We start from the raw sequence: 12,500 nt of genomic DNA on the forward strand, positions 1-12,500 counted from the left end.
GAAAGTTGAATTGCTTATGTTATTTTGCAAAAATGATCAACTGTAGGCTTTCCAAGTACCAGCTAAATACACAACGAAATTTCAAAAATTGGATTCTCGAAAATTCATTTTCGCCACCCATCACTGAGCTCGACTGTGAAACAAAGCAGAAGACCTAATGGTCCATTGCTGACATTGCAGCGTTTGTTGTTGTTGTTGTTGTTGCACAAAAACTTGACCCTTATGACTTCTCTCTAACTGAAGTTTAAATACTGTGCCAATGTCCTTGTTGGCGGCATTTTGACAGCATCTTTCCTGGCGCTTGTTCAATTGGTTACCTTTGATGAAACATTCGGGTTGTCACCGTTGATATTGTCGAAAATGTGTTAAGGCTTGACCAAGTTCATAAACTGGCACATATTTGTTTTGCGAAGAAACATTTTATCCAATCGACGTTAACTTGAAATCTGCATGCTTAGCTTTCTACTCGCTCTTTCATCTGAAATGTCACAGTGTCAATTGCTTTTTAACGGCAAAAAAACAATTTAAATCTTTTATCGGAAACAAGAATGGAAAAGTCATCTTATATCAAGCTACCTTGCTCTAGAACTCCTATCGAGGTTTTATCACTCTGCCTTTTAATCATAAGAAAAAACAGGTCAAATATCACAAATTATAATCCATCAAATATTTTCACTCGCGATTGGTCTAAACGCGTCACGTGGGCGAATATTCCCCAGCTAAAACTGGGGAATATCCGAGGATATTCCCCAATGATATTCCCCAATTATTTTTTAAAACCGACTTTAAGGATTCAAGTCTCACATTAAAATTAATGTTGGGATGGCAGAACGGTTTGCTTTCGTAACAGAAGAAGAGATAAACCTGCTGGTCGATAGAGTGGCACCAGAAAACACCAAAGAATCCACTTCATACGCTGTTAACGTTTTTGACGGTAAGCTGTTTGTAAATCGTATCCGCCACTTGTATCCACACAATTAAAAAGGAATGTTTTCCTTTCACTAAAATGTTGTACTTTTTCCCCAAGCATATTCTTTTAACTGAAGCGAAGTCTGGAAATGAATATTGAATAACGTGGTTTTGGAAGCCAATTGACAAACTTTGACGTGTTGACATATGACGGACTGGCAGATCCCGCTTGTTGCGAAAAATATTTGAAGGATAATAGCTCACAGTTCACACTCACAGTTTTCCTCGAGCTTCGCTCTCGGAAAACTGTTCGCTTCTCGGAACAGATAATGTCCACGGACAAATATCCGAGCATATTTTCGCGCCAAATGAAGGCTATTGTTTATATAAGTGTCACAATGAAAATGAACGATATCACATTAATAGGTATAATTATACATTAATGGTAGTTTTAAGCAGTTTCAAGCAAAAAGTTGTCGGAATGTTTTAGGGTAAACGTTCCCCTGATCTCAAAAACAAGCATTATGACATCTTCAGTCAAGTAATGTGACGTGACACAGACAACTACATGTACAAGTGAAATGCATAATTAATCAAAGTGTCACTGTCGTTACTCGTGGATAAGAAAGTTACCGTGATTGTTTAAAATTGGCAAGTTTCCTTTATGCATCGGTCAGTGTGATATTGCAGCTGGATAATTGTGTAACAACACGGGGGCTCTCACATGCAACTAGATACCCGAAATAATGCATGAACGTTAGGTGATCGCCTTTGCTGGAATTCAACCCTGTAAAATAAGTCTACCATTTCTCCAATAGGCATAAGATTACTCTTTAACACATCCTCTATAAAGAGCTGTACTACGTGTTCAAAGTTCCTAGCACAGGTGACAGGGCAATTTTGAATAAGGTCTGATTTTTGTTGCCATGTCATGTTGTTAATGTCATCAGGGTAGGCAACTAGAGCAGATCCATTCAGTATTATAAACACTTTTTGAGCCAGTTACACATTCCTCCAACAAACCTTGTGAATATTTATCATTATATTTGATACTGTTACACTTTGAGACAGATGGTCTGAACCATAACTGATCACAGCAAGTGCATATATATTCAGGGCCATGCGTTATCTTATCACGAGAAAAGACTGAATCACTTTTGACATGGAATGTCTAATACAGTCTGGACCTTGACAAATTTCAGCTTGGTTTAGCCTTGAGCTCTGCATAGCTTTCCTTAAATTGTTTTGTGCTTTTCTGTTTAGTTCTCTCATATGTTCTGGATTGGAAGCTTCACCCTTTTGAAATGTTTGCTTTTCATATTCCATTGCTGCTTCAATATTTTCAGGTCTTTTTTGGTGTATTGCATTGTTTTTCTCTTCCCTGAACTCTTTATTTTGTCTCTTCCACTTGATACAATGTAGATTCTCTCAAATACCGGTAAGCTCTTTTTGCCACTGCTTTGTAGAAATTATTACTGACACTCGCATCATTTTTGCCCATGGTTTATTGATCGATTATTACCTCTGAATAATTGTTGACATTGGTAACACTGCTGATTTCATAACCTGAAATACTGTCAAACTGAACTGCTGAAACATAGTGTCTTTCATCTACATGTAGATGTCCAATGTTAATAACAGTAGTTCCCTGTTGTCTGCTTATACAATGTAGGACTGATAACAGTTACTGGTGAACACCACTCAATGGATTCATTTATATGTATTTGTAACATTTAATACATCGGAAACTGCTTGCACAATAAGTGCATCACACCATGTATGTTGCTGTGACAACACACACAAAACTCACAGCTTTATGATGGGTCCAATAAATTTTTGACGGTTGTAACACATACGTCTGACGCCTGTTCCAAATATCGTGCTACTGCCATGCCGAACTCAAATGAAATTGTAATTTTGATCTAAGCATCGAAGTAGCACGCTGTTTGAAACCATTAAGAGCGGCACGGCTGACTTAGGTTTGGAACGACCACTTAGCACAGCATGATTTGCCGTGCCGCACGGTAGTAGCACGACTTGGTTTCAAACGGCGCGCCATTTTTGCGCCGAACTCAATTCATAAATTAATTTAATGTATTTTGCATTATTTGCATAACTATTAGGCTGGATGGATGGTTTGTTCTGTCTTTTGAATTTGGCGCGACTGTAATAGGTTCTACGTTTGAAACCGCTGCCGTGCCATCGTCGTGCCACTGCCAAGCCAAATTCATTTGAGTTTGGCACGGCATTAGCACGACGTTTGGAACAGACCTGAGTTGCAGTCTAGGTCTAGACATTCTTACTGCAATATAACATTATTTTCCAAAAGCAAGAAATAATCACTTTCTCAACTCAGGCGAGCTCGGTTCTTCTTTAAATAATGCACCATACACGTTCTAATTACCTTGTCTTTATGAAACGTTTTCTTATAACGAATTCTGGAAGGGTTTCTGTCCCGGGAAGCATGACTTGTTTGCATTTGCGAACGCCCTTAGCCCTTGCTCTATCGCAGGAAATTGGTACGGATTCCTCATCACTTTCCCTTACATAATCAATGGCCGAGACTTTCGACAGTTTGTCATTATGGTCCGCCACACAAGTACTAGTGTCTGGAAGCATGGGTTGCTTGGCTGCCTCATTGTTTTCATGTCACTGATGTTGTTCGAGCTGGATTCATGTGGCCTTGCTGACTGATAGCTTGCAAAACGTCGCGATAGCTTTGATAAACATTGATATACTTTCATAGCTTCAATGTCACTCTCCAAATGAAAGTCACCTTCCAAATGGAATTTGTTTATCCTCCGTGAGCTTAGGGGATCGACAGAGACTGTCGTCTCACCATGTCCATCGATTCAGGTCGATTCCATTTCGACATGTATTTAAGTCTTGGTGAGTGAAAGGCGGTGTACAATTAATTGCACCAATTTGTACTTGTTCAGAATCTTTTGCTTCACCTTCGAAGGACGCCATTTCTTTAATTCTTCAGTTCTTGCTTCTAAATGCAGCGGAAGGTGCTCAAGTCGCAAACAGCAATGGCGGCGCACAACCTAGCAAACAGGAAGTCACAGCTGTCTAAGAGGTGCCCCTGATTGGCCAATTAGACCAAACTTCCGGTTACGCAGGAGTGACCAATGATCCTCACCAAGAGATTATAAAGGTAAGAGAAGTAATCCGTCATACTGGCCCTATTCCCATCGTAATCCCTCTTAGGTTATTTTTAGATCTCCTGCGAGATCCGGTATTCCCACGACGGTTAACTGATAGCCAATCACATGTCCTCTTTTTTACCAATGTTGACAGCTGAGCGAATTCCCACGCAATGATTCGCGATGTTCGCGATTTACCATCAAACAAAAATGGCGGAGGATGTTGAGACAAACGCGTAAATACATTTTGTGGACGAACGTGACCTGTTGACTTCAGAGTTGAGCGATTACAATGACTTATGTTTTGAAACCTGTATCTTGGAAGGAACGAGTTATGTAACCGAAAGGATTTTGTACAGAATGGCAAATGGAAGACTATAGTCGATAAGTACGATCCCTCTGACTTTAATAAACGCATTCTCGGTTTCCTTTGCGGGATTAAAATATGATGACTGAAATCTTATATGGTGATAAAGAAGACAGATAGAGCTCTACAACAGTACCAAACATGAAAGGAAAACTTGAATCAAGCGTCCGATAAAAATTTTTGAACCCGTGTTATCGGATTCAAGTGAATTTGCAAAAGCACGTATGTTAAATATAGCTGTCTCCTTAAAAAAAGATTTAACACGGTTTCGTACATGGCACAATCTTGAATGTGGTATCATTGAAAACTAGACAATTAAGCGATCTCAGTTATAGATGTTTGAAACCTGTATCTTGAAAGGATCGAGTTTTATAAGCGACAGAATTTTGTAAACATTGGCAATTCGCAGACTACAGTCAACAAGTAATATATCGCTGACTTGGTTAACGCGTTCTTGATTTTCTTCGCGGGATTAAAATCTGACGACTTAATTCTTAGATATTCATAAATTAGACAGCTAACGCTTTCAAACAGTACTACACATGACAGGAAAAATTCAATTGACCGCACGATAAAAATTTTTAAAACCGTAAGATCGGATTCAAGTCAATTTGCAACGCACGCATAAAATATAGCTCCTTCTTACAAATTATTTAACATGGTTTCCTACATTAGACAATCGTAAAATTGGTATAAGAGTGAATTATACAGTTAACCGATTTCCATGATATATGATTGCAAACTGTACCTTGACAGGGACGAGTTTTGTAAGCGACAGAACTTTGTAGACGCCGAGAAAGTGCGCACTAAAATGGACAAGAAACGAAATGCAACCAAGGTAAACAAATCTGCGGGTGACAAAAATATTTAACACTGTTTTATAGATTGGAAATTCTTCAAAATGGTATCACTGTAAACTAGACAGTTAAGCAATTCCAAGGATGTATGTTTGAAACCTGTATCTTGCAGACAATGAATTTTATCAGGCCACGAAACTCAATTTTGAAAACGGAGAGTGGCATCGTACAGAATTTACTGCACCTTCCCTCCTCCACGAAACTTCCACTTAACGCGCGCGGTAACATTATCCGCGGGAAAATTGATATCGTCTAAAAATAACCTAAGAGGGATTACGATGGAATAGGGCCAGTATGAGGGATTACTTCTCTTACCTTGAAGTTCATAATCTCTTGTCCTCACCAAACTCGTGGATATATCCGTAAAAACGCAGAAAGTGGAAGTGCTGTGAAATATTCAAGCCTCGATATACTTGGAGAATTGTAGAATGATCTGAGAAATTGCCATACCAACGTTTCGTTCATGTTGGCTATGTCAAATAACGACTTAATGCAAAAATATGTGTCCCTTCGTTTCCCTAAATTACTCTACTGTGTAACTTGATAGTAGTATAATGAAAGTCACCCTTTTATGAAGACGAGTAATAAACTATCCTATATATATTTACTACACCTCTGTTTCACATTGTACAAACGAGGAACTTAAAACCAGGGTGCAACGTAGTTACGATCAACAGACGAGGATTTTGTGAAATATGATGAAAAGTTAAACAAATGGTAAAAATGCGTCGCCCCGTCCCCACGTACCCGAGTCCCCACGTCCCCACGCCCCCGCGCCCCCGTCCCACTTTTCGACGCAGCCTTACCGAAAGTAGCGAGGGGCTGTCTTCGCAAGATTTCACGGGAAAACGTCGCGTTTGAGGTAACGCAATCCAATATCAGATCGTAACAGATGTTTCTTTCTTTAATGTGTCTTCACACAGAGGGAGTTCCGTTTTTAAACTGTATGGTTACACTAGACTCCAAATAGACTTAATAGCCTAACAGCAAGGCGTTTAGATAGAATGAAACCTCCTCAGGCCGAAACTACAGAAACTACCGGCGCCAAAACCCTGCGGACTGGACCCCCGTTGACTTATTTTGGGGGTTATCACATACGGGGCAAAATTACTGAATGCTGCATGATTGGCTGAGACGAAGGGCAATTTTTCTAATCACAAGGGCACTTTTGGTAATCAAGAGGGCATGATTACTTGATCCTGATTGGTTAACAGTTGCTTATCCAGAGTGTATTCCAGATTCTGACTCTGATTTAACTGCTTTTTGTCCACATATAAAATACACTTTAAGCGTATTTCTGTTTGCAGCCACGATTTATTGGATTGACCTTTAACCGAACGAATGAAAGCCTGTTAGATTGATTGTCATTTTTAGTGGAATTGAACGAGCATCCCTGACTAATTTTGCCCCTTTATGTGGTAAACATGTAATCGCAATGTGCCCTCGTGCAATTAAGGACTAATTTCACTTATATTTTCAAAGTTTTCAAATACGCGTGATTACATACACAAAACACGGCGATATAAACTCAGCGCATTTTGCATTCCTTGCCTATCACATTTCCTAAGAACGTTCTAGGGGTGTACCACCCGCGGTGGAATCAAAAAAGACTTTTACAATAGACGTTTCTGCACAATATTTATGGTGTGAATGCCGGGTCTTCTCTCCTGGGTAATCAGATTCTGTTTGTCTGCAACACACGTACTTCACTCACACTGACTGATTTTGGCAATATGGCAAGACTAGGGTTTTTTTTTTTTGCAGTAAAAGAAACTTTTTTTCACCTATTCGCTCGAGTTCCTGTTATAGGATTTCAAGTGTTTGCACGTGTGAATGTGCGCGGATAGGAGAGTAGGCCCACTTGACAAAACGTCTCATATGAAACGAGATCCTAAAGCGCAACGAGGTGAAACATATCGTATAAACTCTTGTTCTTAGGCCATCGTAGCTTGATTAAGAAAATAACACAAACAGCGGTGATAAACATTGTATTCAAACGCATTTTTATAAAACTTGACGTTTCGTATGCTAGTCAACACACATTTTCAAAAGTGACCGTTACAATTTTTAAAAACTCTATATATATCGTAAACAATAGGGGTCTGGAACCTAGACTGAGAAAAATGATCTGCAGCAGTACGTGTCTAAACATAATGAAAAGTAATAGCTAAAACAGCAATAACTTCTCACTACTAATATTTACATTAAGGGAAGGCTTATTCAAGAGCTAAAGCCTTCCCTTAATGTAAATATTAGTAGTGAGAAGTTATTGCTGTTTTAGCTATTACTTTTCTAAAGCCTTCCCTTAATGTAAATATTAGTAGTGAGAAGTTATTGCTGTTTTAGCTATTACTTTTCATTATGTTTAGACACGTACTGCTGCAGATCAGTTTTCTCAGTCTAGGTTCCAGACCCCTATTGTTTACGACATATATAGAGTTTTTAAAAATTGTAACGGTCACTTTTGAAAATGTGTGTTGACTAGCATACGAAACGTCAAGTTTTATAAAAATGCGTTTGAATACAATGTTTATCACCGCTGTTTGTGTTATTTTCTTAATCGAGGTGAAACATGAAACAAAAACTGCTGGGATTATACACGTGCCATTGAAAAAGATACAAGATCCCCTGACACATCCCGGAAACTCCACCTAAATGAGCACACGCGAAACACACGAGTTGGCGGGTGTCACATTTGCTAATTAGTATTTGACTTAAAAATTCTCCAGCTACACAAAAAATAAAAGGAAAGAAGAGAAGCATTGCTCGAGGAATGGTAACTTCGCAACTTGAGTCATTGTTTCTTTCCCTACTCACTAAAGCGACTGTCGAACGCTCTTCAATAATCCGAGATTGCTACGTGTGTGTATATCAAGAGTTCGTCTGAGTTCGTCTGATCGATCCTTCTTTAATTATAAGTACTTTGACTTTGAGCTCTGAGATCAGCATTCCAGAGCTGCCGAGCATTGATCAGTGCTTGCAGAGAAACTGATCCTAAATCAATGCGTAAAAGAGCAATACCACAAGGAAAATGAAAAGTGAGCTGAAAGCAAAGAGGTTTCTCACTTCCCGGTGAACGAAAGGGGACCAAAAAGTAAAAATACATTTATTTACCAAATTACATTGCAATTTAAGTTCATTCTACTCTTCTTTTATGAACTGTTATTGCGCAATTCTTGTCGGTGTATTTTGAAAACGTGTAGAAAATTGAATCTCTTTGGTTGCTTTGACTTAAAGATCCAAAAACTTTCGGTATTAGGAACTCAAACCCTTATTCCTGTCCTCGCTGACTTTTTTCATCCATTATGTCAGCATGTAGTAGTCTTCTTGGGTCAAAGGGATTAAATTTCCTCTCAGATATCAGAACGTTCCCGGTACCATTTTCTACTTAACTCGGCCAGCTCCGTCATGGCCTCAAGAGCTGACACTTCCACGAATCAACCCATTTGGTGCTCCTCGAATGCTGGGCTAGTCTAATGAAATAGTGAAAAATGTGTCAATTCTCACTAACCTTTCAACGTAGCCCACTGCATGAACGACGATAAAAGCAAAACAAATCAAGATTTTGCCCTTCATCTCCTTTGCGTCTTTGTTCTACTTCTTGCGTCCAGAGAGCAGACGTGATATCACAAAGGAAACAAGAGATAATGTCAACTTTTTAAAGGAAGAAGACGTTTGCAAACGATGTGTGAAAAAAGTACTGTAATTCTTCACGCTCCAGCTTTCACTGAAACTGTTATGGTGCTGCGTAGATGATCTCTATTACGACAGCAGTAATTTAACCCCGCAACTTTAATACGCTGTCATTCGTAAATGGGTCATAAAACGTCTTTCGACACCTCGCTGCACACGTTGGCGTACTGTGAGTACTGATATAATACTTTTTACAGAAGATATATACAAAAAGTGTATGACTGGAGGATAATTGGGGGAAACTAAATTCCCACACAAATAATATTTCCCATAAATTCCCATACAAAGAGTATTTTTAGGATTTCCCTTTTTTCAGTTAAAAATTTCATCTTATAGTTTTAGCTCTCCAATTCCGACACTAATTAGCTAACTTCAATATATAGTTCGTGAGCTTTCTGAGTTCATGCGTGTATAAAATTGCCCCCCTCTCAATAGGACGCTTTGTGGTTGGTGATGAATTTCACTTTATTGGCTTACCGTGATGATCTTGGAATATAAATCCTGTTACTCAATGGTCGTTTATCGACCTCTTTGAGCTATTAAGCTCAAAATAGCGATCAGTTTCTTTACATATCTGGTTAGTCTCTGGAGCAACTGCCTCGTTGTGTGACTACCCTGGTTGTATCCTAAAGTTATACACTTGGCAAAAGGCTTATTTTGGTAAACTTCTGGAAAGAGCTGGCGAAGACTGAAGCCCCATTTTCACTTGATCTGATCACACAGAATCACGTCTTAAGAAAATTTCGTGCAACGGAAAGACAGAACACACAATGTGAATACGCAAATACGTGAGTGGGTATTCAATAATCTACAGACCAGGGAAAAACGATTGTTTACTTGTTACGGAACCATGTTGTCATTTTGGTCGACAAAAGCAAAAATGGACACGTTACGTATGCGCTCAATAAAGTCAACAAACAAGCAGACGAGTGACTATTTCCAACTTCCTCTTCTCTCGCATAACAGTTCAAAGATCGCCGATGTTTTGGGGAAACAACAGCTGGGTTTCATAGTCATACTTCCTCTGAAACGGAAATGAATACTAGAAACTTGAACTGTATCCAAAATTATACCTAAAGGTCAAAAAAATTAAGTCATCAACGACATCACATCCCCCCAAAACGTTTTCTTCTCGTTTTTTTTTTTTTCAAACTGCACAAGTTTGCAATCTTGCACAGTATAGCCTGCTTTACAATTATAAATGAGCAGGCAATACACTAAAACATCTTGTCTCCCTTAAACGTCGTGGGGCAATGGAGGGGAAGTTTCTTTTGGGTATTTTTCTGTCCAGGGGTCTGTTTTTCGAAAGTCCCGAAAAGTTTTCGGGCTCGAACAACCATTTGTACAAGTTCGACGACTTACATCCTCTCCATTCTTGAGATACAGCGGGAATTGTGACACCCGAAGTTTCGGGACTTTCGAGAAACGGGTCCCAGCATCGTAGTTGTTTCTCCTTGAAGACTACAATAGCCTCTTCACTTTTGCAAATTAGTTGCAGGGCCATTTTACAGATGCAAAGTAAGTTCGCTTTCACACAACTGTATATTCTGAAGGTAAGACCCTAATGTCCAGTCTTACGACGTTTCTTTCTTGTTACTTTGCTGTCAGGATTGCATTGAGTGCGTTCTTGAATCCCGCATCCCGCAACTGGTTTCGTTCCATCCCGTCATCCCGCTGCAATGTGTATTTATCTCGATCTAGCTTGCTCAAACCCTCGTTGCTTCAGCTCACCGTCACATTTCAAATGATGGACAATTTATAGGCCTTTACATAGTTTTTAATAAGTATTTGATGTTGAAGGTCTTTCTATTGAGAGTTTTTTTTTTGTACGTCCGACTCTCAGAGTTCTGATGTGAATCACATGTAACTACACTTTTCTTTGTCTTCAGCTTAATTCTGCATCCCCCAAAATAGCCGAGGGAATGAACTACCTTCCTCCATCCTCCACGAGGAAGTTTTTGCAACGAAAACCGCAACAACGTCAACGACAACTTCAAGGTTTCGATTTTTAACCTTCCGTGCCAGTTTACATTGAGAAATGGTTTTCAAGCCAAGATGAAGAATAGAAGGATTCGCGGTTATACTAGCGTCAAAACGTACATGTAAGTAAGTAAACTTTATTGAAAACACGGAAAATCATCAGTTAAGCTAAAAAAAAAGTAAAAAAACGCTTTACAACTGTTTTACATGATTGCCGTGTGGGAATCCGATAGGTCAGATACTTGCTTGATTGTGCGTTTGAACTGCCCAATAGAGTCAGCATTTCTTAAGTATTGGGGCAAATTGTTCCACAAACAGGCCCCGCTATAACAGAAACTTCGTTTCAAATAATTAGTATTTGGCTTGGGTAGAGTAAGTTTACCTTCTAAGTTTCTCAAGTTATATTCAGCATGTCGTTGACTGAAAAGGCGTTGAAGGTATTCCGGGGCAAGATCGTGAATTGTTTTATACATAATTAGTGCTTTCTGTTTTTTACGTCGAAGAGACAGCTTCTCACATTGAGTGTTTAATCTCTGCCTAGATCCAATTATCATTAACTCGGTCTTAGCCACATTTAAACTCAACCTGTTGGCTCTCAGCCAACAGTTCAGGTTACTGAGTTCAGGAGTTAATGCTAGTTTAAGCTCTGTTAAAGTTTTTGCAGTTAGGGTTATATTGGTATCGTCAGCCAACATTCTCGGGGAAGCTTCCCGGAGGCAGTTAGGAAGATCGTTAATATACATTAAAAATAGCAAGGGACCTAATATGCTGCCTTGCGGAACCCCACAAGTAATAGTGCGAGGATTTGACAGTCTTCCATTAACGTTACATCTTAATTTGGGTCCGATTTCTTAGACCTGTACGATTGAAACCAAGTGATAGTTTCCTGGTCGGCCCCAATGTATGACATCTTGCGTAAAATGATTTCATGGTCGATAGTGTCGAATGCCTTTTTAAGGTCAATGAAAACGACGCCATTCAGGAAGCCATTGTCGATGTTAACAGACCAGCTATTTGTCGCCTCAAGCAAAGCTGTAATGATACTGTGTAAGGAACGGAACCCTGACTGGCAACTTGACAGCAGTTTATTATCATTTAGGTAATGGTAAAGTTGGTCATAGACAAGTTTTTCAAGCACTTTCGAGACTACTGGGATAACGGAGATGGGGCGATAATTATTTATGACGGTCTGATTTTGAGCCTTTTTTAAAGATCGGTGTCACCCTAGCCAATTTCCATTCAGTTGGATAGATTCCCGTGAGGATTGATTTCGTAAATACGTTTGTTAGTGAGGGTGCAACAATACTAGCTGCCATTTTTAATAACTTACAAGGGATCTTGTCAAGGCCAGTGGCTTTCTTTTCATCGATTTTTTTCAACAGGTCTAGAACAATGTCGATACTCGGGGGTTTTAGAGAAAACGAATTATCAGAGGGCGACAAGAATGATTCAGCGTCAACTTCTCCAACCGGAATATCACGAGCTAGCATTTTCGCAATGTTAGTGAAGTGCACATTGAAAGCTTCCGCCATATCATCGGCGTTATTT

At 39.3% G+C, this 12,500-nt stretch overlaps 1 protein-coding gene across 3 annotated transcripts in view; it reads right to left on the reverse strand.

The window, feature by feature from the left end:
* Nucleotides 1-9,147, reverse strand: part of LOC138038815 (alpha-2-macroglobulin-like) — a 91,867-nt gene extending 82,720 nt beyond the window's left edge. For 2 of the 3 annotated variants that reach the window (XM_068884874.1, XM_068884873.1), the window contains exon 1: nt 8,791-9,054. In XM_068884874.1, the coding sequence (XP_068740975.1) occupies nt 8,791-8,855 (65 nt within the window). In that variant the 5' untranslated portion in view covers nt 8,856-9,054. Of the gene's footprint in view, nt 1-8,790 lie in introns of all 3 variants that reach the window. The other variant, XM_068884875.1, reaches the window with a different exon arrangement.
* Between the last annotated feature and the right edge of the window lie 3,353 nt (nt 9,148-12,500).

Source organism: Montipora capricornis, chromosome 2, assembly GCF_036669925.1.
Source record: "Montipora capricornis isolate CH-2021 chromosome 2, ASM3666992v2, whole genome shotgun sequence".
Classification (NCBI taxonomy): domain Eukaryota; kingdom Metazoa; phylum Cnidaria; class Anthozoa; order Scleractinia; family Acroporidae; genus Montipora; species Montipora capricornis.